General features: G+C 54.4%; 1 protein-coding gene across 3 annotated transcripts in view; it reads right to left on the reverse strand.

Moving 5' to 3' along the window:
- The window catches only part of TM6SF1 (transmembrane 6 superfamily member 1), a 36,536-nt gene extending 17,242 nt beyond the window's left edge, over window positions 1-19,294 (reverse strand). The window contains exons 1-10 of one of the 3 annotated variants that reach the window (XM_037053516.1): window positions 18,826-19,294; window positions 14,074-14,177; window positions 13,317-13,414; window positions 11,539-11,642; window positions 9,904-9,986; window positions 9,056-9,177; window positions 7,207-7,311; window positions 5,405-5,497; window positions 4,888-5,040; window positions 868-1,063 (exon numbers count right to left, since the gene is read on the reverse strand). In XM_037053516.1, the coding sequence (XP_036909411.1) occupies window positions 872-1,063; window positions 4,888-5,040; window positions 5,405-5,497; window positions 7,207-7,311; window positions 9,056-9,177; window positions 9,904-9,986; window positions 11,539-11,642; window positions 13,317-13,414; window positions 14,074-14,177; window positions 18,826-18,917 (1,146 nt within the window). In that variant the 5' untranslated portion in view covers window positions 18,918-19,294 and the 3' untranslated portion in view covers window positions 868-871. Of the gene's footprint in view, window positions 1-70; window positions 1,064-4,887; window positions 5,041-5,404; window positions 5,498-7,206; window positions 7,312-9,055; window positions 9,178-9,903; window positions 9,987-11,538; window positions 11,643-13,316; window positions 13,415-14,073; window positions 14,178-18,825 lie in introns of those variants that run through there. The other 2 variants (XM_037053515.1, XM_037053517.1) reach the window with 2 other exon arrangements.
- Between the last annotated feature and the right edge of the window lie 5,502 nt (window positions 19,295-24,796).

The raw sequence follows: 24,796 nt of genomic DNA on the forward strand, positions 1-24,796 counted from the left end.
GAAAGGTCTTTTTTAATTTACAATTAGTGACGTTTAACTCCCCAGAAGGCCTCTTCAGCGCTGGCACAGGAGGAGGAGAGTGCCGGCGGCGTTTGGAATTGGAACACACAAATGACAGCCTTTCAGAACAAACGACCCACCTTTCTGAAAAACTTTTTCAAATTTAGTAAGATTGGTTGTCATAGAAAGACAAACAATTTTATTAAAAATATACACAGAAATACAGTAGAAATATCTCCAGTCACCAATGAAACAAGTACTCCGTTACAGATAAAGGTAAAGTTATCGATCCCTCCTTAGCTATTTAAACTCAACAAGTTTTAGTAAAAGCAGTTTTTAAAACAGTGGTAAATAACATACTTTCCTCGGGAAAGCATTTTTCAGATAACATTTCAAAACCTTAGTAATTTGTCTCTATGTCCATGTTGATGATGGGCATGGCCCTCCTACAGGCACAGCCATTTCCCCTCTCCATTTGCTTTTAGGAATTTTTAATGCGCGCGGAGCACCTTCACTTCCGAGTGGTTGCACGCCCGTGCTCACTGTGGCGGGGCCTGAAGGGTCACTTTTCACACTTCCGTTTCACGTGTGCCAACAGAGGACTGAGATAGACCGTCACGTTTATTCACAGCTCATTTTGAATGTATTTCTTTACACAGTTTCTCAACACCTTCCGCTTTCTTTCAAAAAACGTTTTTAAAAAGACAGGTTCACCCACGCAGCCCCGTATACAGGTCACATACAGGGCTCGGGACGAGCGTTGACGTATTCTCAGGTGTCCCTGCAGGGGAGCGAGCGGAATGGGACAAGGTGCCGGTGCCAGGGTGACCTCAGTCGGGAACTTCGAGAAGAGCGACCGGAAGTCACGTTCTTATTCGGCCTTTTCGTCTGCCTTTGTTTTTATGAAGAATTCCGGCTTCTGGATGCAGCGATAGGCCAGGAGCTGAGGGAGGGCGCCGTAGGCTATGTTTAAGGCTAGAAAAAGGATTTTCGCGTCCTCGGGGACTCTGTAGACATAAGCAGTCCTGGCATGAAGAGAGCCACCAATGTGAGAAAACTGCGCCTGTGGCATTAAAAAAAAAAAAAAGGTAAGCATGATTCTTGTGCTCAGTTGGATGCACAATGAGTTCTGAAGGATTCATTTAGACCCTGTCCCCTGTCCCCTGAAAAACTAGTACTTTTGGACAATCCCTAGTCTTGAGTATTTCATCGAATCTAGGGCCAGTCTTGACATGACTGTTTGAATAAAATATACTTTCTCTAGCGTGGCTTTGTCATACCGGCTGTCTTCGGACGCCTGCAGCGCCCCATACCAAACATCAGCAGTTCAGCTGAACCGAACAACCCGGGGATCCTGTAAAGAGACTCGACTGCGGGTCACGAGCTCTGTTCCCGTAGAAATGAAGCAAGTGTGGGAATTGAGGGAGCCGAAATACTTCCGGCTTAACTATTTAGAAAAAGAAGTACTGGGAGCCTCTGTTTTGTTTATCAGTCTTGACACCTACTCCCGGGAGCAAAAACTCAAAACCCCTTGGTCCTGTGTGTGTGTGTGTGTGTGTGTGTGTTTCCCCATGCAACTTAAACCACGCCAAGGGTGGTTTTGTAAGATGAGGCGGCTGCAGCGTGGGTGGGAAGGGTGGGGCTGCTCCCTGCGAAGGGGCCGCTGCACACGCAGCCTCCCTCTTCACACCCAATCATAACAGTGCAGCCGGGCAGCCTAGGAGGTGGAACGGCGAGCGCTTCCCAAGCGCTCCTGGGGGGTACCTCTGTACTTGTTCAGAGAATCCACCAGACTGTGTTGGCCGGTCTTTTTTTGATACTTTTCACGAGAACGGGAAAACTATTAGAAAAGGCTTCCTTCTGTGAGATTTCCTCAGGATCCGTGTATCATTACAAAAAGCAATCCTGGAGCCTGCATTTGCATATCTTACTGAAATTCAAGATACACATGAATAAAGAATTGGGAATTTAAATGTAATTAAGTGGTGAGTTATTCATCAGGATCGAAGTGAAGAAGACAAAAAAAGATGGTAACCCTCTAAGGAAGTCAGAAGTAACCGTGAAAACCTAGTTTTCTTTAAATACACATCCCCTATCTCCCATTTCCTTCCACACGAAATCAGTTTATTCTGCTGAGTGTTACTGAGCACTGACTGTATTTGCAGCCAAAGAACAAGCCTCCGTAAGCAGCGTGCGTGCGGGTTTGTGTCCGTCACAGATGTGTCACCAGGCTGCGTGTTTACACGGTACTGATACACCTCCCGGGGACCTCTGGTACGGTCTTGCTCCTCTCTGGAGACCGAAGTTAAATCAGCCGGTGTGTTGCCCTGGATGCCTGGGCATTGCCACCCACGAGGGCTCTGCCCTCAGGCACCTCCAAGGGGCAGACGCCCAAACAGGAAGGACCCAGATGACGGGAACCATATCGCCTCCGGGCTGTGAAGACCGAAGACCCCGGGAGCAGGGGCCTTCTTCGAGGCTGCCCTGAGCAGGGGTCCGGGCCCACCGGGCAGGCGCTGGGGCCCGGTTTCCCCGAGAGCCTGTTTTGAACAGTAACAGTGCTGGTGTGAACGTAGAACCAAATGTTGCCTCCTGCACTAGAGGCTAGATCTGAACCCTGATCTCAGAAAGGCAGGATTGGTGTCTCTGCCTTTCTAGACACTTGTCCCATACACATCACAGAGCACCAGGCGTGGGGACATGCCAGACCCTGTGCTCAGATTAGATGGGGAGTGGGCGGGGGAGGCACTGTGTCCACGCTCTGCAGTGGCAGCCTCGTGACCGTCAGAATACTAAAGCCTCCACAAAGCGTTTCTCTGGTTGTCACACCTGGCTTGGTGGGCCCTCTTCTTCTGAATTACTCCACCGGGGCAAACCCAATGATAACTTCTCATCGAGGGGTGTCTGTCCGTGAGAGAAGCAGCCCGACGCCAGTGTTCTGCAGTGTCCAGCTCTGCGCATGGTTTGGATGGTGTGTTTGTGGGGGGCCCCGCTCCACCGAGGGGGCACCCAACCAGAGCTTCCTCCTCCCAGCGCCTGCAGAATCCAGCACACAGCGTCCTGAAACTCCAGAGAAACCCCGGCCTCACCCGAGGAGGGGAGGGCTTCCTTCCCAAGCACGGAGCTCGGCCTGAGGGCAGCCTGGGGTCCGGCGGCGCAGGGAAGTCCATGCTGTGACCAGACACGTGACCCAGGGCTGCAGGTCCAAGTTCTGGATCCCAGACATGGCTCCAAAACTCGGTGGTGTGAGGTTGAGCGCCTAATAATCTGCCTTCTGCTTCATTCGAAATCACTTTTCAGCTTATGTATGAAGAATGGATGGTCGGGATAGAAAGTGAGGCGGTGAAGGCAAAGAAAGGTTACGTCTTAATAGCTCTGTTTTCTTAGAGAGTTTTCTTAGAGAGACGACCTGGTGCCTGAACATCTCGTTCCTGGTTCCGGAAAGCAGAACTGAGAGGTTCACACGTCTGCACAAAGACGGGCAAACACCGATGCGAACACTGACTGGGACAATAGCCAAGCTCTTCCGGCAAAGCCGAATAAGCAGCTGATCCCGAACCGTGTTGGCATTTCCTAGGGTTTTCTGAGCAGCCCAGGCTGGTCGTTAACCCTGAACCTGGGAGCAGACGGAGTGGCCAGCCCAGGCCCCTCCCCACACACCAGCAGCCTGACCTTGTGTTGGGTTCGTGACAACCCCTTTGCTTCCCCGCCTGTAAAAGGCTATGACGGAGCTGGGAATGATGAGTTGAGTTTTCTGAGGAGTGTGGGTCGGTGCCAGGCCCACGGTGCTCTCCCCCAGACACAGGTCCAAAAAAATGTGAGTGCTTGCTCAGGATCCTGTAGTCTGTTAAAAAAAAACCCAGGCTTTGTTTTTCGTTCCCCTTGCTGACCTGGCGGCAATATCAAGACCGTCTTTCTCCACTAAAGGGTAATGAGCGTGTGAAACAGAGACTTTAAACCCAAAGTCTGCTTTTAGTGATAAAAGGTGCTCGGTGAACCACACCCTACGCACCTGATGAGAATGGGATCTGCCTTAGCATCCCCAGTATTTCTGTTCTTCCTGAACCCTCACCTCCGGGTATTTCTTAAAGGTTTCCACGAAGGAAGAAGCTTATAATCCACCTCCAGGAGAGTCAACTCTGGACAATCAAATCGTGCATGGGTGGACCTCGCACCCCTTTGTGAGAAAGTGCCTCAGCGTCTGTGCAGTCAGGGGACGCGAGCCGGAGGCCCCGCTGCCCAACCGAGGGGGGCTTCTCCTGCCTCCGCGGCTGATATTGTCCCCTGGATGGTGTGCTAAGTAGCTGTGGAACTCTGAGCAATCTAATCCTCTCAGGAAAGGGGGCCCTGGCTGGCATAGCTCAGTGGATTGAGCACAGGCCTGCGAACCAGAGGATGGTGGTTCGATTCCCAGTCAGGGCACATGCCTGGGTTGCAGGCCGGTTCCCTGCAGGCCAACTCCCAGCAGGGGACACACGAAAGGCAACCATGCATTGATGTCTCTCTCCCTCTCTCCTTCCCCTCTAAAGATAAATAAATAAAATTTTAAAAAGAAAAAATAAAAAAAAAAAGAAAGGGCCTGGGAAGAGTGGGAGGCCGTCTGTCCTGGCGGACACAGGAGAAGCAGCCGAGGGCACAGGCGTCCAGGCTAACTGTGTCCTCTGATCTGCCGCAGAGCGGACAAGTCCTGTAACCTCGTGAGGTGCCATCGGATAACTGGTGGAGCACCTACCAGGTCCTTACTGTGTGAGTTCAATACAATGGGTGCAGGAGTGGCCTTTTAAGAAGCACACGACAAAAGGGGACCTGTCCAGACAGTAGTTCCTGCCCTAAGACAGCGAGCAGAGGTGTTTTTTCAGAGAGGCGGCCATGCCAGCAAAGCCCCACCCGGCGAGCTTTGGCAGTGGGGCGTCTGGGTACCTGAGCCAGACCTCCAGCGTGCACCAGCGTGACGTCGGCCATCCAGGAGCACCCCGGCACCACCAGGCCGTACAGCGCCACCGCGAAGTAGGGGACGGAGTAGAACAGGTACACCAGCATCTGCAGGGGACAGAAACAGCGGTGGTGAAGCAAAAAAAAAAAAAAACATTTTCAGTGGTGGAAATGTGTCCACTGTTGCTTCCTACGTGGAACCACGTTTCCCAATCCTTCTTTTTTTTTTTTAACCCTCAGCCAAGCGGGGGAAGGGAGGGAAAGAGGGGAGAGAAACTGCTCCTCACACGCACCCTGCCCGAGGATGGAACCCACCACAACCCAGGCATGTGCCCTGACCAGGAATCAAACCCACGACCTTTCAGTTTACGGGATGATGCTCCACCCAACTGAGCCACCCCAGCCAGGGCCACATTTGCCTTTTCTTAAAGAGAGGAAATTAGGAAGATCTTAGGCTCTGTAACTACTCGACCTGGATTTTCGGATAAGCGGCAGGATCCTTCAGGTAGGGCTCCTGAAACTGCGTGTACAGGCGGCAGAGCTCCGCGGGGCAATCCAACACAACCTGGGAACGAAAAGGACGGACGCGGTCCCGTCTGGTTCTGCTGTTTGTGGGTGAGGCTCAGTGTGCCAGGGTTAGCCCCAGGCCGCTTTGCTGTGTGACAAAAGCTATTGTGCCGTAGAAACGCCGCCTCTGGGAAAGGGGCAGGGAAGCGCTCTGCAGATTCGCTGCGAGGAGGAGACAAGCAGAGGGGAGCTGGGGCAGGAATGGCACCCCGCTCTGTGTTCTCGGGCCCTTGTCTCTGAGCACAGTCTGCCTCCAGTCTCCAGCTTCCCTGCTCCAGGGAGGGGCTAGCCTGTTCCTCCCTGCAGGGAGAAGAGCCCATTCCTGTACCCAGTTCAGCTCACTGCGCTTTTGCAAGATTGAGAGGTAGTATCCACCCTCTGTCCAGTGCCTCACACAGTAGGTGGCCTTCGGGGGCCGTAAAGGACAAGGATGTGAAAGCAAGGCGCTCTCCTGGGACACTGAGAGCAGCAAGGGCCTGGTCACAGCATAGTGGACTCAAGGCCACCGAGGAGACAAAGTGTCCCTTTGGTACCTTCCTAGGTCACCTCCCTTGGGCGTCGTCCTTCCTGTCCTTGGACACAGGTGTCCCACCTAGATGACACACACGAGCACCGGCCAGTGGCAGAGCTGGTAAAAGGAGTCCCACCCTAAGAGCCCCACCCACCCAGCATGCACACACCCACACACACACACACACATTGTCACATGCACAGGGCAGTGGACGCAGCCTCTCGAGACTGTCTAGGTGGGGCTCACCTTTGTCGCTACTCTTTCATGTGGGCACCACAGCAAACTAACCCAAGAAGGGTTTCCCTGCCTTGTGGTCTGAGTGAAGCCCATGGCCCGGCTTCCTCTTTCCCTTCCCTTCCCGGGGCCTCTCCAAGGAGCCAGCTCTCCTCCAGGAAGTTCCCGACCACAGGTCTTAAGACAGCTTCTCACCCTGAACCCAGCCCCAGCTGCCCCCGGAACGACGAATCCACCGCATTGGCTTGCACCTGCCGCCCTGCGGCTACCTGTTGGGCAATGCCAGCGGCCTGAGGACTGTTAGTAACGGCCACCGGAACGGAACACCATGTACCATGCAGTTCTGGCTGCTCAAATTTGTCCCCGCCAGGAGTGACTGGTAAAACTGGGGCATCGTGAAGGATCATCGATCCATGAAAATAGTATCAGTCATTTACTGAGCACCTACTATGTGTTAGGCGCTCTACCTGGGTCTCATGTTCAGTATTTAATCTTCGAAATAATACTCTCAGCCAGCTTTTTATACAGGAAGAAACTGAGGGTCAAAGAGGTCAGGTAGTTTTTCCAAGGCCACGCAGCTCCTTAGGTGGCCAGGACTCGAACTCCTTGCCCTGGTCTCCCTTCCTCGGCCCCACGGCCCTGCCCCCGAAAACACACATCGCGGTCTTGAGTTGTCACCCTTTCCCAGGATAGTAAAATCAGACACATCAAGGAACCAAAAGAATGAGCATCTAACAGCTAATTCTTCGGGTGCCCCCCAAACAAGGGAGGGGAGATAGTTCTAGGTAGAACTTGATCTAAGGACCTGAAGGAAGTAGCAAGAAGCAGCCCCGGCCACCTCCCTAAGAGGGAGACGCCTGGCGTTGACCCAGGTGGGAGAGCGGCCGGACGCAGGCCCAGGATCCCATGGGCGGGGCATCTGTCCATCTGCTGTGGGTGTCCCCGCCATCCGTTCGGCTTACCAAGCCTCGAAACAGGCTGAACACCGTCGCCAGGAGGAGGCACACGACCAGCACCAGATCAAAGGGTCTTCCCAGCAGGTCCTTCGCTTGGACTTCCTGAACGACCTAAAACAGAGTCCGTGACCAATGCCTGGCCCCCCAGTGCCAAAGAGTCGGCGGTCCACCTGACACACGAGCACCGCGGGAATGGGTGAGGGAAAGCCAAAGACCCACAGTGCGTATGGTGAGCCACCAGCCAGGTAATTTGAGCAAGGTCATTTCCCCCCTCGAGCTCCCGCCCCCTCATCTCTGGAGTGAGCAGATGGGCCATGTGTGGTCCTGGAGGGCCCTTCAGGCTCTGGGCCCCTCATCTTCCTTGAAATAGCGCTTTTGGGATTCTAAATGTTAAGGCACACTCGTTATAAAAAATAAACCATAAACCTGCCACCATACTACTAATGGTTCTTTTTTTTTTTTTTACTAAAATTGGGACTGACTGTATACACGATCTCGTTTTCTTTAGATACTCAACCTCTACCTACTTTCCCACATTAGTGAAAAACTCTTCCCCGACGTAACATCATAGGGAAGCGTGTATTTTAGCTGCTCTCCCAACTGCTGGGCATTCAGGCGTTTTCACTGTTGCACCTACAGTGGTGACGAGCAGCTCTGCACCTAAATCTTGGACCTCACGATTTTCGGAGGCTGGGGCCCTTCCGTTTGCGAAGGTTGAGAGTGCAGCCACATCGCTTGGCAGGGCGATGCCGAATTCAGGTTCCTGCCAGCACTGCACGGCAGCGTCCATTTCTCCCTGGCCGTCTCTGCATCCGAACAGCTTTAGAACACAGTAGTAAACAGTTCTGTGTCTTACGACATGAACGCTGTTGGCCCACGGGCACGGAGGCCTTACAAGCCGTGGAGCGAGGACCAAGCTGACGGCCACTGTTCGCTTTTTCTAACAAGCACCTCCTTCCTCGGAAAGGAGGTCAGGGGTACCAGTGGTCAGCGTTCCAGCTTCGGTTTCCATGGCAGCCGCCTGCCCGTTACCAAATGAAAGGTTTGTAAACCAAAGTGTATTTTAATGAGTCCTGTTGTAAATCTTTGTTATTATATTTTGAGAGACAGGAGGGGGCATGGAAAGAGAGAGAAACAGAAAAGCTGATGCACCCGCTGATACTTGTGTGTGCCTGACCGGGGCTCGAACCCGCAACCTTGGCCTATCGGGAGGGCATTCAAAGCAGTCGAGCTACCCGGCCACAGCCCTGTGGTAATTCTTTTTGTCAGATGAATAATCATGTTCTGATTATCTCTAGTAACGCATATTCTCACGTACCAGTTTTGCTCAAGGGTCTACCCTTAAAAGGAAGAGGAACTTAGGAAGATGTCACTAGCTTAGAAAAGAAGACCACAGTGTTTCGCCTTGACCACGGGGCCGGGAATGGAAGGGAGCCGTCTCAGAGGCGTCCGTCCTGTCGTGGGTTCCCACGAGCCGGGGTCTATAGGTGGTCAGGCCCTGTGGCTGTGAGTGACACTTTGAACACTGTATCCCTCCCCCCCAACCTCCTCATGGCAGTAAATGCACAGGCACCTCTGAAAAGTGCTGAAACCCCAGACCCCAGACTAACCGCCCATCAGCACACATGCGGAATGTGAGGGGCAGCGCCACCGAGGTGACCGCTGGCACAGGCAGCAGGCGTGTGCAGACAGATGGCCTTGGCCCCCAGAGCCAACGCTGCAGAAGCAACACAGCCCCCCTCTCATTGGTGCCCCGAGCGCCCCAGTCCACGGAGGCGCGTGGCTCCGGAGCCAGTGGCTGAGCGTGAGCCCCGCGAGCGTGAAGACAAGTTACAGTTAACGCAGTGAGAATCACCTTGGCGGGATAATGGTGATTTTCTGACGGCTGATGATAGATTCTGCAACCAGCCCAGACAGGAAGGCAAGTGTACAGTATGCTCAGGAAAAAGGCAGGGCACAGGCGGGTTCCGAACTTCCCTGTTTTAAAGAGAGAAGGAGGACGTGAACGTTTCCCGGAAACAGACAGGAACACAAGTAACATCTAGGGTTCCTCCCGCATCCCAGGTCACCCGGAATGTCGCTGTGGACAAGGCGATATTTTTAACGACGATGAAAAAAGGATCAACTCGAAACTCCGTTAGCTGTTCGACAGGCATGCTCTCTCTGTAGTGCTTTTAAACCATAGTTATGATACTAGCTCTATTTCTCGCATGCATAAGTGACCTCACGGACACTAGCTTTAAAGAGTCTTCATTGTCGAGTACACGTACTGAGTTCCCATCGTGTGTCCGTTATTTACAGAGTGGGGACAGCAGTGGGTTTACAGTTATTTGTATGGAAAATAACACAATACGCAATAACACGAGAATGAACTCTTTTGCGTACTTACCGGGTGTAAACCTACTTTCGACCCACCCTGCGTATTACAACCCAGTTATAAGAAGTATCTGTGCACTGCACGTAGCCACAAGCACAGTACTCATCCCCTCTGGCCCCTCCGTGAGTCAGGAACCAGATATTAAATTGCCTAGTTGCTGAGGACACACTTCTGAAAACTGGTCATGGGCATTTCGAAGAGGAAAAAAGGAATAATTCTGCGACACGGCTTCTTGGTTGGATCACACGCAAAATAGCTTCTATACTTAAGAGCAATCCCCATTGCTTCAGGAAAGGAAGAGTGAATGGGAAGGTCAAGTTTCTTACCTACGATGTTTCCCGGCACAAAGACAACCATGCTCATCACCATAGACCCGACCCAGTACAGGCCGATGGCTCGGTAACTTTCCCTGGAACGGAAAAGTCTTGGCTCAGAACGCCACCGTTTGCGAACGATGACCCGGGACAGTGTCTGTGTGCTGCCTGGTGACTCGAACCTCACTGGGGAGTCCTAAGTCACACACAAGGAACCCTAGTGAGCGGACGGGGTTTCCGTGTGTGGTACAGCATAGAACCCTCCTTGTGTCCTTGTGACTGGGAATCCTGCCTGCTGACCACGACACACTTGTCACCGTGAAGGGGGCCCTGCGAGTTACGTGTGGAACAAAAAAGACGGCTCAGCCAAAGAACGGAAACTGGACCCATATCCTAAATCGTGGTAAGTATGCGTGGTGGGATGGCCAGTGGGTTTTCCCCGGTGCCACAGAATTTAAGCCAAAACCCAAAAAGGTGAAGACACGAAGTGACATACGCCCCTGGTCTCCTTAACAGGCGACATTGACAAGAAGATCTTCCCACTGATATCCCCATAACCCACCTCCTTATGGGCTCTGAGATGTTCCGAAGGGAAGTCTCAGCAGGGAACAGAGTGGAGCAGACTGTGTGTGTCCCACCCTGCCCCCCTCCCCACGCCAAACCCACAGGTCCCCAGAGGCCCATTCACTATGGGTCCCACCCCCTTTCCACTATGGACGGTCCACCATAGTGCAAGACGGGCAAGAACCTTCTGTCCCATTGGGTATTCCCGGGCTGCAGGAACCTTGGCCCACTCCTGACAGCTCCCCAGCAGAGCCTGGGCATGCTCAGAAGTACCTGCTGGGTTGCTCACAGTCTGGGAAGATTCACAGAGAGAGAGAACATTCAGGGTCCCGAGAAAAGTCCAAAAATTGGCTGGAGCTGTCCTCGAGGTCACCGTTGGAGGGGGAGGAAGCACAGGGCGTGCATTTGGTCGAGTGGGATGTCAGTCGTGTGCGTTGGGGGCAAGAGAAGAAGGTCCGGCGTTCCCTAACCGGGAACCAAGAGGGATTCTGGGAAGGCCTTGAGCTGTCCTGGCCTCAGGGCCACAGCAGAAAGCAGCTGTGGGTGGACCAGCGTGGGCAGGGATGTCACCAGCGCAGCCAGAGAGCGTTGCTCACTGCCGGGACAGGTGCCGTGCAGGGGTCTCCAGAGAGCCCACGGGTAGGCCCAAGACCAAGACCCTGCCCTGCTTTCTTTTAACCCCCCGCACATAAATTCCCAGAGAAGCCAGCGCCAACGGGCTTGAGAGGGAATAAAAGGACAGGCCCCTACACGTCAGGGCTACACCCAAATGGCGGGGAAAGAGCAGCTTTGGATAAAAATGGGCTGGGCCGAAATTCCCAGAATGACTGTTCTCATGCGAAATAAAAAAGCTGAGGGGTCTCTCCGAGCTGTCGCCGTGGCAGGGGGTCATCCAGAGAGACACGTTCAGAAGGCAGGGAAGCAAGGAAAGCCGTGTTTGACGGTGTCCGCCCAGCCCATGCCTGCGCGTCTAGGGGGTGCCTGTCGGCATATTTGCCCCGATGCACGTTTTCCTTACCTACCCGTGTCTCGGCTGTTAAGGTGGCAAAGACACACAGATACATCGAGCGAAGTGACACTTACTCCCAGGCAATGGCCGCCACCATCACCAGGTACATGAGATAATGCACAGAGCCGTCCCAGTAACACAGCATGTGGCCGTGGGCAGTGTTCAGGTACGGTTCACCCTAAGGGAAGCACGAAAAGGAAGTCCAGTTTACACGTGACTCAAACACCAGTGGGGACGACTGAACCTGTATCACAGGTAAAATAAAACAGAGCTCGCCCTGGCTGGTGTGGCTCAGTGGATTGAGCACGGGCCTGTGAAGCAAGCAAAGGGTTGCTGGTTCGATTCCCAGTCAGGGCCCATGCCTGGGTTGCTGCAGGCCAGGTCCCCAGTAGGGGGGAGCACATGAGAGGCAACCACACACTGATGTTTCTCTCCCACTCTTTCTCCTTCCCTTCCCCTCTCGGTAAAAATAAATAAAAAATATATTTTTTAAAAAAAACAGAGCTCACTGGCATTAGTCTGCTACAAGGAAAGCGCCCTTCACCTTATAAAAGGACAAAGCTGGTAGGAAGGCGAAAATGGAACTTGACCCTACAGCGGCCAACACCCTGGGCCCTTTGCTCTTCCCCGCCTGGTCCTGGGCGAGCTCCTCTCCTCCCAGGCTTCGAGGTACCAACTGTGCTTCCTCGGCCACTGTCTCTCCACCGGGGCTGTTCCTCACCCTCGCAAAGCCCTGCCAGCTGGGACGCCTGCCAGGGTGTGCCTCCACCGCCTGAGAGTCCACGTGTCCCCAAAGGAACTCGGCACCAGCACTGCGGACTGCGCCCGACCAGACAGAGGGGAGACACGGCCTCTTTCTCACCTCCAAGCTTTTGCCCCAACTGTGCCTTCCCCTCCAAAGGCCCTCTGCCTTCCTAGGAAAGGTTCACCGTCTGCTGCCATTGCCACTTTTTTTTAGTGTGAGAGCGGTGTCACCCACACCCTGAGACCTCCCCCGCCTGTTCCACGGGCTCCGTCCCTGCATGGGGACACAGCTCGGGACCCAGAGCCCACTCAGACTGACCTCTGGGGAGCTGCAGATGCCCGACACTGCTCTCACCTTCAGCAGCCAGCGCTCTCCCCGGAGCAGGACGTTACTCCCTGTCACCCAGGCTCATCCCAGAGTCCCCCTCCCAGCCACTGGAAGCCTCCTGACCAGTCCCAGCTCACGGCTCTGACCCTTCTCTTCAAGCCCTTCCTTCCCAGACCGACTGCATGTCTCCTGATTTCAAACCTTCCTTCACACACAGGATAGAACGCAAACCGCCTTAGCTCCCGTACGAAGCTCCCCATTATTAGACACGTAGGAAGACTCTCAGCCCTGCTCCTTATGTCCTGTGTGACCTTGAGTAGGCTGTTCCATCCCCCCACAAAATAAGGGAATAGGACTAACGAACTCTCAGGTCCCAGGAGGCTCTGTGACGCTGCAGTAGGGGAGCAGGGGTCGTGCCAATCAAACAGCTTCGTTAAATGCCTCAGCGTCTGGTACTTTACGCACGTGAGACTCACTCGGGCCCTCAGATGTAGTGAGTGATACCTTAATAACATTACACAAATCCTCCGTTCACTTAAAGGACCTCGTTTATATTAAACACAAGGAGGGTTTAGTGGGTCAGGGACAAGAGGGCAGAGAGTCGCATCCTGTGACCTAATCCCCACTTTCCGCGTGAAGAACCGGCTGCTGTCCAGGACAGTCAGTGACACCCCAGACACCGCACCAGCTCACACGGGGGGAGAGGAGTTGGCCCTGAGCAGAGTGGCTCAGGCGGCCGGGCCCGGGGCGGAAGGCTCAGCCCCGCGAGGCGGTGCCTACCTCTCTCAGGTAGTGTGCCATGAAGCCGTCAATGACGCCATCCTGCTCCAGTCCCGTGATGAGGTTCACCACGCTGGTAAAGCCAAACACTGCGTACACTGGGGGCAGAGGGCAGAGGGCAGTGGTTCACAGCGAGCCAACGATGGATTGTTTTAAACGTGTTCCAGAAGACCCTGAGGACGCCGTCATGATGGACTAACAGGACGTACCACTGGCACGCACCGAGGGAGCTCAGTCCGTGTCGTGGCTCTGACCTCGCACTGCCCAGGACGCTCAGCGAGGGGACACCCTCCACCGGTGAGAGTGACAAACTCGCCCACTAACTCCCTCCCTTCCCCCACTTCCCCCTGAGTGGCTTCCCAGGGCCACCCCTGCACCCCACCTGCACGAAACCTGTAACCAGTGGCTAAAGCACAGAAATGACCCCCAAGTGGGCTTGAAATGATGACGCAGGAGAGCTCATTGCCCTCTGTGATTCCCAAACAGGCCAGCTCACCGAGTGTCTGGCCGCACCACACTGCCTCACCCACTGTCCCCAGCACCCTCTGACCTCCGACCCGGACTCTGCATGGGCTCCTCAGGCTTCCAGCTGGGAAAGGGTGGGGCCCGAGGCCGGGGACAGGTGTTGGCTTGGAGGAGAGGGTGTGTCATCCTGGAACGCTCCTCCACCTCCTGCCACTTTACCCTTGGGCTTGGAGGCTGCCTCGCTGAGCTATTCAGTGGACCCAGTGGCTCCCTGCCATGGGGACAGACCTACCGTAGAACAGCGGGTCCCGGGGCGCTTTTCTTTTGACCAGGATTCGAGCCAACAGGGCTACCAGGAGCAGGATGAGGGCAGCAACTGCTATGCTGGTCCAGAAGCTGAGAGGACCAGAAGAGGGAGGGGGTCACTTCTCAAAATAAACACACTGGTGCCGGGAACTTCCTGGCTGTTGAATCCAGTCACTGCCTGCTCTGCCTGCAGCCCGAGCCCTGTGCAGCCAGTGACTTTCATTGACAGCACCCTGGCCCCTCCAGGCTGCCCACTGTGACTTTGGGGGGCCAGAGGCACCAGGGCCTCTCGGCCTTGGCAGCCAGCCCCCCTGCACGGATGATGCGTCAGAGGGGCGGTTGCTTCCACTCCTCCCGTCGCTGGTCCCCTGCGCCTGGCAGGCCACCTTCCTCAGCACCAGCCAGGAACCCTCAGCCTGAGCTGCAGGACGCAGGCCAGAGGCACAGTCACACACAGGTCCTAGGCCTGGGATGAGGAAGAAGAGCCACAGGCAGTGTGTGTCATCCCACGGACCCTCGGCCGAGGCCAGTCCAAGGAGGGAAAAGTCTGGGCCACTCCTGAGGCTGGAATGAAAGCAGCCCCCCATACCCGGGGCCAGCGAGCCCGCACCCTACCCCACACCCAGAAAGCCACGGCGAGGCAAGGCGGGGCACAGCCCTTGGGCCTTCTCCTGCGGGAAGATAGGGCGCCAGGCAGGCCGGGGGCCACGCACCCTCCTCTGCGGGCAGCAGGCGGCCAGAGGCGTGGTGGACGTAGCAGGCTAGGGGCCTGGGTTCTGATGGCCTCACGGTGTGAACTTACAAACACCGTGGGATTTGTTTGAGTCAGTTTATTCGCTCATTTAAAAACATAGTGAAGAAGAAATGTATTCTGCACCCCTATGTGCCAGGCAGGAGCGGCCCCTGTCTGCATGGGGTGGGGGTGGGGAATCTATCTCAGTGGAGCTTGCCTGCCCTGGGGGTTGCCTCTGGTCCCTTAGAGGCACCCCCCCACCCCCACCACCTCCAACACCAGCAGGGCTGTCAGCTCCAGGCAAAGCACAGCCCGGCCCCTCCGATGGCCTACAGCGCATACCAGAGCCTCCACCACAGCCCTGGAGAGCGGCCGAAAGCAACGCCACAGCTTGACAGGAGCGCCTGGGATAAGCGTCACCCCATGTCCCTGGGCTTCGGCAAAGCACCCTCCTCAGTCACAGGTTCCACCGCCCGCTGATGCCCACTCGCAACTGAGGGACCAAGACAGGCTGAAGCTCCTTCTACGCACCTCCAGCTGGGATGTGTGCCGGGCACCAGTCAGAGATCTGCCCCCAAAGTCACAGTTGTGAAATGACCCCGCCAGCCTGCAGCTGGTGGGCCCCAAGGAGACGGGCCCCAGCTGCAGGAACATCATCTCCCTGCATGCAGACGGTAGGGGAGTGGGCCTGGGTATTAGCTGTACCCCGGATTTGCAGGAGTGAGGCACAGGGGTGTACAAATTTTTTCAAGATACTTGGATGAGTGATGCTGAAAGTCTGCCTGGGACCCTGTTAGGGTGTAAGCAATTGATGGATGAGGGAGGNACCAGTCAGAGATCTGCCCCCAAAGTCACAGTTGGGAAATGACCCCGCCAGCCTGCAGCTGGTGGGCCCCAAGGAGACGGGCCCCAGCTGCAGGAACATCATCTCCCTGCATGCAGACGGTAGGGGAGTGGGCCTGGGTATTAGCTGTACCCCGGATTTGCAGGAGTGAGGCACGGGGGTGTACAAATTTTTTCAAGATACCTGGATGAGTGATGCTGAAAGTCTGCCTGGGACCCTGTTAGGGTATAAGCAATTGATGGATGAGGGAGGGAAGGAGGGGGACAGGAAAGGAGGAAGGAGATGTGGGTGGATGGATGGTGGATGACATCATTTAATGATAAGGACGCGTGCGACTACGGTGTCCAGGTAAGAGACTGAGACAGGAAGTTCCTAGTGGTGCACATCAGTGATGCTCCAAGCTCCTCCTGCAGGCATGGGCCAGCGGAGGGGAGGAAGGCACCGGAGGCCGATGTCGGCTGAGAGCATGATGCTGAGCTGAAGCGCCCCGCAAAGAGGATGAGGGTGAGGCATGCTGTATGAGCGGACGGGCATGTTCATCGCCACCGGAGGCAGGCGGTGGCCGAGACAGCCCCCATCCCTGCTCCTCCGAGGACGTGGGCTGACCGCGGCAGCATCACAGAGCAGGTGCGCCTAGAGCCCGGAGAGCAGGGTCACTGCGTCGCCGCGTCCTCTCACGCTCTCGCCCCTAGAGGAGGCGCAGAGATGGGAGAGAAACTGGGGCAGCAGTCCATCTGTGTCTCCCGGCAACGGCCACCATGGGTAGGACACACTCAGAACAGGGACAAAGGTATCCAGCAGGAACTGAAGGATGGGGGGCAGGGGGAAGGCCTTTGACTAACCCAAGGGTGGGAAAGTTCTTCGTCTCGGAATCGGGGGTGGGGTGAGCAGGGGTTATGGGTGCCCTTCTGTGAAGAGAGACCCCTGAGAGGGGACGTGTGTGGGTGAGAATGAGCTGTGTGTGTGTGTCTGAGAGAGACGGACAGACGAATCCCAGCCCTGTCCTGGTTCCTCAACATCATCTGCTTTTTCTCTTCTTCGGGCTTTCGTGAAAGGTCTGATGGGAAGGGATTAGCTTCACATAATTTCAACTTAACTGAAGGCCTACTATGCAGCAGGCCCTGTGCCCGGCAGGACAATACAAAGGTGAGCAATGGCTGGGAAGGAAAGTTCCAGCCAAGGAAAGAAACACCTGTGGGAAAGGCACAATTTGGGGAGGGGGACAGGGGGCTGGTGAAGGAGGCAGAGATCACATCTGCTTGGGGGGAGGGTCTGGAAAAGGAAGAGGTGGCATTTCACTCTGGGTCATAAACTGCAAGTGTGGCTCCAGTAGCTGGGGACAGGGAGGAAGGGAGACCAGCACGCACAGCAGAGTGCGGGTGGGGTGGAGAAGGAGGGTCCAAGGGAGGTCCTGTTCAGAGAGGCCGGAGCCAGGGGAGACCGCACGGAGGGCGTTGTGGGGAAGGGGCAGTGCGTGGAGGAAGAAGAGGGAGAGGTCCAAGGCTACTGGGATTCCAAGTGCAGGAGGGTGGGAAGAATGGAGGGAACCTACTCATCACCACAGGGCTCAGCAGGCTGCTCAGGGGCACGTGGACTCAGGAAATGGCCATCCTTCTCCGCCCTTTTGGCCGAGGCCAAAACCTCAGGGTCATCCTGAAATCCCCTCCACGCCATGCAATCCTTCAGTAAGCTGCGAGGCTCTCCCTCTAAAACACGGCCGCCACCAGCCACGCCCCTCTCCCGGCACTGCCCTTGCTCCCCCTACCTGGAAAGCTCTGTCCCCAGATGGTCCTGTGGCCACCTCCTGCAGCTCAAGGGTCACCTCCTCCAAGAAGCCTTTCCTGACGACCAGTTCCCTTCCCAGTCAGTCTCCCGGGTCGCCCCGTGTTATTTGTCAAACTCTATCTCAACGCATGTCGCCCAAGTCTTCTCCGACTTTTTCACAGCTGCAACCCCAACTCATAGAAAAGTGTCGGGTATACTGTAGGCACTCAATAAATATTTGTTGAATGGCCCAAAATGCCATCTGAGGAGGGCAGGGTCCCCCACTGCACTGTGGTCACAGACCTGTGACTTTCATGGCCCAGAGTTGTGTGTTCCAGGAGACGTGCCCGACACCGGGTCACACCAAGGGCAGTCACTGCCGGTGCCCAGCCATCAGTTGGGATCAGTGGCTGCCATCTGGATAAGGGGGGCAGCGAGTGGCGGCCCCAGCAGTGACGGAGGAGGAAGTCACGGCCTTGTGGGCAGACAGTTCCCCGCAGCCTGAAGGCGGAGGGGGGTTGCTGCCTCCAGTCTGACGCAATTTCCTCAGCACCAGCTGCTGTGGGTAACATAGCCGGTGACTTCCCCCTGCTGCAGACAGCAAGGAACGTCAGCAGGCACGAAGCCTGGCACCCTTCCCACAGGCCGGGGTGGCCTGCCACTGCTCGTGTGGGGTCCCTGCCTAAGGGGACCCCTCACTGAGGACGGAGGGGCAGAGCTCTGAATGGGGCACTTCAGCCTCACCCACTTCCTTAGCAGTGCAGCCTTCCTCCCCACACCCCATCCCACCCAGTCTCCTCCAGTCCTGACACAGGATGCAAGTGCAGGCCATTGGACAGACCAGAACACCGAGGCCAGGCCGCCCATCGGGGCCCAAGCCGGGCTAGATAGAACCTGGGTCTTCGCCCATTGTGGTTCAGGGCTGTTTCTGCTCGCCATTCCGAACAGTTTCTAAAATTACTAAGAAATGATAAGTATGTGTGTGTCCATACTTGGAAACATTCCTGCGAAAACTCCAAACCAGGAAGACCAACCTTCCAGCACGGCGCTGCGGGTGTCTTACAGCCCCCAACCTCGCCCCTGAGCACCTCAAGGGCAGGGGCATCGCCTTGCAGACCTCTAATCCAGGTACCTGACACAGCGCTGGTGCGGCACGGGTACCCAGCACTTGGCCCAGAATTGAGCTGAATGGCAAAAATGCCAGCCTGAGCGAAGACCCCGGCCGGTGCGACCTCCCGGGTGCCTCCCCTCCTGCCCCTGGGCGGAGGCTGCTCCCGGTGCACCGGCAACCCACCGCTCTGCGGTGAAGCCTCAGCCCCATCTGAAAAGTTGCCTCTCTCCTGCTGTCCCTCGGCGCTGCCCCCCGCCCCCCCCCCACGCCCCGCGCGCCCACTCACTGCTGCTGGGCCGCCAGGTGGTTGAAGACATAGGTGACCGGGATGGCCGAGAGGGACAACATGAAGACCCCGGTGGCCGCAGAGGCACTCATTGCTGCGGACCCGCTCGCCCTTCACAGCATCCCGTGCGGGCGCACCCCGCCCCTGCTTCCGGCGGCGCCCGTGCCCCGCGGCCGAATCCTCGGAGCGACCGGCCGGCGCGCCCCACGCGTGGTCACAGTGCCCGCAGCCGCCCAGCGCGCAGGGCCGCCCTGCAGACTCGGGTGGCGCCCTCGCTGTTCTCCAGCCCAGGGGCGTCAGGGCTCGGACGCGAGCTCGGGGCGTGCCGAGGGGCGGCGACAGTGGCAGTGACAGCCCCCTGCTTGGGGACAGGTGCTCCCGCCGCCCGCGCTCTCCGCAGGAAGGCTGCGTCACGGCGGGTAGCGAGTCTTGGACAACCTGGGGAGAATCCGGGTTGAGGTGCGGGCCAGCGTAGGGCGGGGGGCAGGGGTGGAGCCAGACCCTGGGGGTGTGGCCGGAAGGGTCCTGGAGAGCATCCACGTGGAGAATTTTCCCCCAGAGTCGGGAAGGGACAGAGGGACACCTAGGAACCACTCCACGGAGTAGCCATCAGCGGGCAGCAAGCACAGCTCCTGAGTGGAGTCCAATTCCTGTTTTACACTCAAGGTCGCCAGCCGTTGACCTCGGTCCAGTGACACTGTATCTTTTTCGTTTCTGTCTGAGATGGGGATGACGCAGGTCAGCGCGATTTTGGATCCTCTGGGTCAAATCACTTACCCTGCACTGTATGGTTCCCTGCAGTTCCCATTTTGGAGATTGAAACTGGCACTGGGAGGAAGGCTGTGACTGAAGACATTCCAGCCCCGCTTCTGTCTATCCTACCAGCCTTCCCGCCAGGCCCTATGGGGTACCCGGACCCAAAGACAAGACTCTGCACACAGGACATGGTCTGACAGGTGCCTACTGGTTATAGAGAGAAATCAGTGCAAGTATCCCCTGGCTCTGTGGGCATGTTGGGGCGGAGGTCTCAGAAGGCCCCGGGGACTGAGTCTGGATTGGTCTCTGGGTTGGGAAAGAGAAGGGACATGAGTTTCGGACAGAGAACAAACAGCTCCCTACAACTGAGGGAGACACGGCATGCACTCAGCGTCCTTACAACTGCCCTGAGCTGACGAGACCGCGAGCACAGGGCTCGGAAAAGAAGCCGTGACCTGCTCCAGCGTCGCCCAGCCTCTCTGACGCCGGCTCTCTCATCCTGAGTCCCGGGGGAGAGCCTCGCCCAAGGTGAAAACCGCTGGTCAAGGGTCGAAGAAGAGGGAGGGTGGGTTCGAATGCAGGGTTTCTGATATGTCACTACTCCCCTGATGCCACAGCCAACCAGCAGCAAGGCGCCAAGTTGGGCACCTAGAAATGGTGGATGGACACACTGTAGATGTGGCCATTTGGCTCCGGGAGGCTGTGGTCTCTCGGGCCTTCTGCTCCAGGCAGATCAGTAATTATTAAGCTCCCACTTGCTTGAAAAAAGGTTGGCTAACGACTTAAATTTGGGGGCATTCAGACTATAACACTGTTGTTTGACTGTTGAAGAGCAGCGCTCCTGTAAGCCATGAAGGCTAGTGTCGCTGTGAAATTTGACTCCAGGCTTCCTGGAAGCAAAAATAGGACCGTGGACAGTCTCCCTGCTGCCCATTCCCTGACGAGAAAGATACAGTTCTCTGTCATGTCAATCCAAAAATGATTGACTTAATCAGGGACTGAAGAGGAGGGCCCATTACCATGCCTGTGTCGGCCACGGAGAGGAAGTGAAAGCGGAAGTTGAGGGAATTGTCCCCAGGAGGTAGGGACTAAGAAGGAAAGCCGCTGGGCTGGGCTGAGCCGCTGCACGAGGATGTCGGTCCCCACTTCACTATTTAGCCCCCAGCCCCACGGCACGCTCTCTCCCCCTCTTCAAGTGTTTTAATTCTTCTGACAAAAGTTGTGTTTGTGCTGATGAAAGGTTGCACGCTGTTGATCAGCCGATGTTCACCGGGTGTGCCGCAAGAATGTTGAAAGTATGCAATACCTGATTATTTCGTCAGGGGCAACGACCTCTTTTCCCTGAGGTTGTTCAATTAAAAAAACAAAAAGACAACAGCCAACACAACAATAGCTAGCTGTCCAGTATGAATGTGTTAAAATGATACCTATTTTTCGTCAAATCGGACAAAAAATATACTTTCTGGTATACCGTAGAATTTCAGTAATTCGTTTATGTGTGCCACGAGCTGACAAAGGTGGAAGATGGTTGCTGTAGAGGAACGCGCAAGGGGCGGGCAAACTGACTGATCTGTGGGGGGTGCAGGGACGCGACACATGGCCCGAGGATGACCAGGACGAGGGTGGTGTGCCCTGGTGGGCAGATCACTAGGACCCTGTCCAGAGACGGGACTGCAGAGTGACCAGCGTACTCAGAGAAACACTACGCGACTCTAAACACTAAGTTACGTGAAGCACCAGATCACTTCTGTGGCTGTGATCGCTCCGACTAGGGCTGCGGTCACTCAGATGGGTGTTTGGGGGGTGATGGTGGCTGTGTGCCCCCCACTTAGCCCAATGCCAGGCGTGGAGCATGTGGGTGTCTACTAAAGGGGAAAAAAATGAGGAAGCAAAGATGGTGGGGTTAAAAAATTTTTTAAAAAAAGGAGAGAAGTAGAAAGAGGGGAAAGGAGGAAGCCTGCCAGAAAGCGATAAGACAATGAAGGGAGAGGTGAAGTTAGAACATAACACATTTGTCAAAAGGTCTTGTGCAGTTGCTGCGTGAGGCCTGTGCCATTGTCCTGGGTTTCCTAGCAACCAAAGCAAGAAGGGAAACACAATCAGAGATCACACCACGTTCACAGTGCCCCAAAGATAAGAGCAGATCAGGCGCTCCAAGGAATTCTCCCATGGGTCCTCTCAAAAGGAACACTGAGTCATACAGTACGTCCTCTGCAACGTTTCCTACAATAAATATAGAATTTGATTCTGGACAAGGGCCTCTTGGTACGGCTTCCACGCAAGTGACTGTTTAAGTGCCAAGAGCCCCTCGGTGTACTTAGGAAGTCAAAAGCATTTCATACAAATGAGCATCTTTCCAAAGCTGGATAAATGTGAACAATGTCTGGGGGCAAGAATGGAAAATACCGTCCTGGCACGCACACCGTCAACTTCCAGTGAGCCATCGACCATCACGGCCGAGGAGGTCACGTAGAATGACAGAGAGGGGCAGTTAGGAGGCCACTGGCCTTCGCGGTGCCAGTGGAGTGGTGTCCGAAGCCAGACGATTGGGATGAGTGTGTTTTCTCGGTCGGGGGAGATAGTTATACACCTGTGGGTACCAGGAAAAGTTGCCAGTAGAAACGGAGAGGTTGAAATCACACACACACACACAGTCACACACGCACACAGTCCAGTAAGACAGTAAGGGGATAAACTCCAGACCAAAGGTGGAAAAAAATCTGCCTTGAAAAGAAGGGGAATTTCTGCAGTGGATGGGAGAAGAGCAAGCCAACCTACTTATAACTGGATTGATGCAGTTTCTGGTGCTGGGAAATGAGCAGAGAAGGACAAAATGAGATGAAACGTGTTCACATAACCAGCCTGGTCTATATTTATTTCCCCGTAACCAGAGAGGCAGCATGTTCTCGTGGGCTCTGAAACCCGGCCTGCTGCTTTGAATTTCTTTCTGGCCATGACATGCTTTTTCGTGGAAGGTCATATTTAGATCACAGCAACTGTGCTCGGCCTCCCCGGCTTATTTCAAAGATTTAGGACACGTGGGACAGATAATTCCAGCTCAATGTCCTTGGAACCCTAGTCACATTTTTATGAACACGACAGTGGCCTTGATACTGTGTTGGAAACTGGACTAATTATAGTCATTTATCTTAAGCTTGATTGCATTGAGATAGCAGGTGAGGTGGCTAATAATAAAAGTACAACTGGACGGTTAAAATAAATGAAAAAGGACAAACTGCAACTGGGACAAAAATCCGAAAACTGGCCCCGACTGGTGTAGCTCAGTGGAGTGAGCTCGGGCCTGCGAACCACACGATCGCGGTTCGATTCCCAGTCAGGGCACGTGCCTGGGTTGCAGGCCAGTTCCCAGCAGGGGACTCACGAGAGGCAACCATACATTGATATTTCTCTCCTTCTCTCCTTCCCTTCCCCTTTAAAGATAAGTAATTAAAATATTTTTTAAAAAATCCAAAAACTATTTAGCCTCCATTGTCACTTCAGAAATGTAAATCTGAGAGATGAGGTGCCATCTATGAAATAATCCAGAACACAGTCAAACTATGAAGTGTGTCCTAGGCAGACAGTGGGGAAATAGCAATACAGAATGACCACTTTAACTCAGTTCAGTTCTTTGAGTAACTGCAAATACTTACGGAGCATCTACTCCAGCTCAAACACTGTCTTGATTGATGTGTGTATTCATCCAATCTTCAGTTAACCCTCCGAGGCAGAAGGAGTCACCATTATCACCCCCATTTTCCAGATAAGGAAACTGGGGCGCCAGGCGGCTAAGAAAACGGCCCAAGGTCATGAAGAAACTAGGCGGCCAAGCTGCGGTCAGATGACTGACCGCAAAGCCCGGCTCTTAACTAATTCTGTGCCCAGCAGTGTTCCAACTTCTCAATTTCTGGAGCCAGACCCCTGGGAAAGGCTCCTCAGAAACTGGACCCTCAAGAGGGAAGGGCGTATTGTTTTTTAGGGCTTAGGGGAATCACACCTCTCTGAAGAGTCGTTAATGCTCGGCCGGAAATAGGTCAAGTGTGGGGATAACAGAATACCCTGCGGGCTCAGACATCTTGGAGAGAGGACTGCCATGTGTTAGTATTATCGCCGCCAAGTCTGGAGAAGGTTCGGACTGGTTTAAGATTTAAATCAGATTCTATATTTATTTTCCCTTCTTTGCACGAAGGGAAATCTTGGTTTCCCCCTGACTTTTCCTTCCCTTATTCCCTGGAGCTCAAACTCAGCATTCGGGCATTGCTGAAGTTCAGGAGGACAGGGTATGATTTCACACACTTATCAGTTCCCCGCTGGACACATGAGTCTTTTTCTGCCTTTAGCTTCTATTTATACCTACAATCCTCATCCTTTCAAACAGAGGGTAACTTGATAGCAGCTACATTTTCATGCACTGCTGAAATATAAAAATCCAAAGGACGTAATAATGGCCTTTTATCTGTTTAAATGTCCTCTCTTTCTTTGGCATTAAAATAATTTCCCAAGGAGAGCCCGCCCTCCTCTCTCCTGACTACCTTTTCGAGAGTATTACTAAATGTTGTTGTTTTTTTGCCAGTAGGTCTGTTTCTTATAAGTCCTTGCATTTGTTCTAATTATAAACTAGCAGACACAGTGATATATATGACTTCCCTAGGCAGAATTCCAAAAGGAGAGCTCCGTAAGTGAGCTGAATTTAGTCTAGGGCATTGCACATTGCCTTGGCTGCTGCATATTTTTTTAATCCCAAAAGGAGTTTTATTTCTAGGTGCACAGGCCGTAATGGGTGTCCCCCGCCTTACTAGTTTCTTGGGTGCTTTGTGTATGGGTTCTGGTCATCTTTGTAATCTTACCCGGTGTGCCTTGCACACTATACACATGAGTGTGCAGCTGAGTCAGATCGCATGGAGTCAAAGGAGAGCTGCTACCCAGCAGCATTTCAGAGGACGTCGAAGGAATAAACCGCGTCTTAGGGTGCAGACATGCTGGTGCCCTTGCTAGAGCTCACCATTAGTCCATGCAAAATTCGTAGAGAGGCAAATCGCACCGTATTTTTTTTACTTGAAAAAAACAACTCTGAAACACCACTCCCAGTATTTTCACTTCAAAAGAACCCTGGAAAAAACCTCTTTTCTATCCTCAACTAAGAAAAGTAATAAAAAGTGGGGGACATCACTCACAATCCCATCACTTTGCAATATACCAAATTATTAATAGTGGT

Source organism: Sturnira hondurensis, unplaced genomic scaffold, assembly GCF_014824575.4.
Source record: "Sturnira hondurensis isolate 20B ecotype Veracruz unplaced genomic scaffold, ASM1482457v3 Scaffold0007865, whole genome shotgun sequence".
Classification (NCBI taxonomy): Eukaryota; Metazoa; Chordata; class Mammalia; order Chiroptera; family Phyllostomidae; genus Sturnira; species Sturnira hondurensis.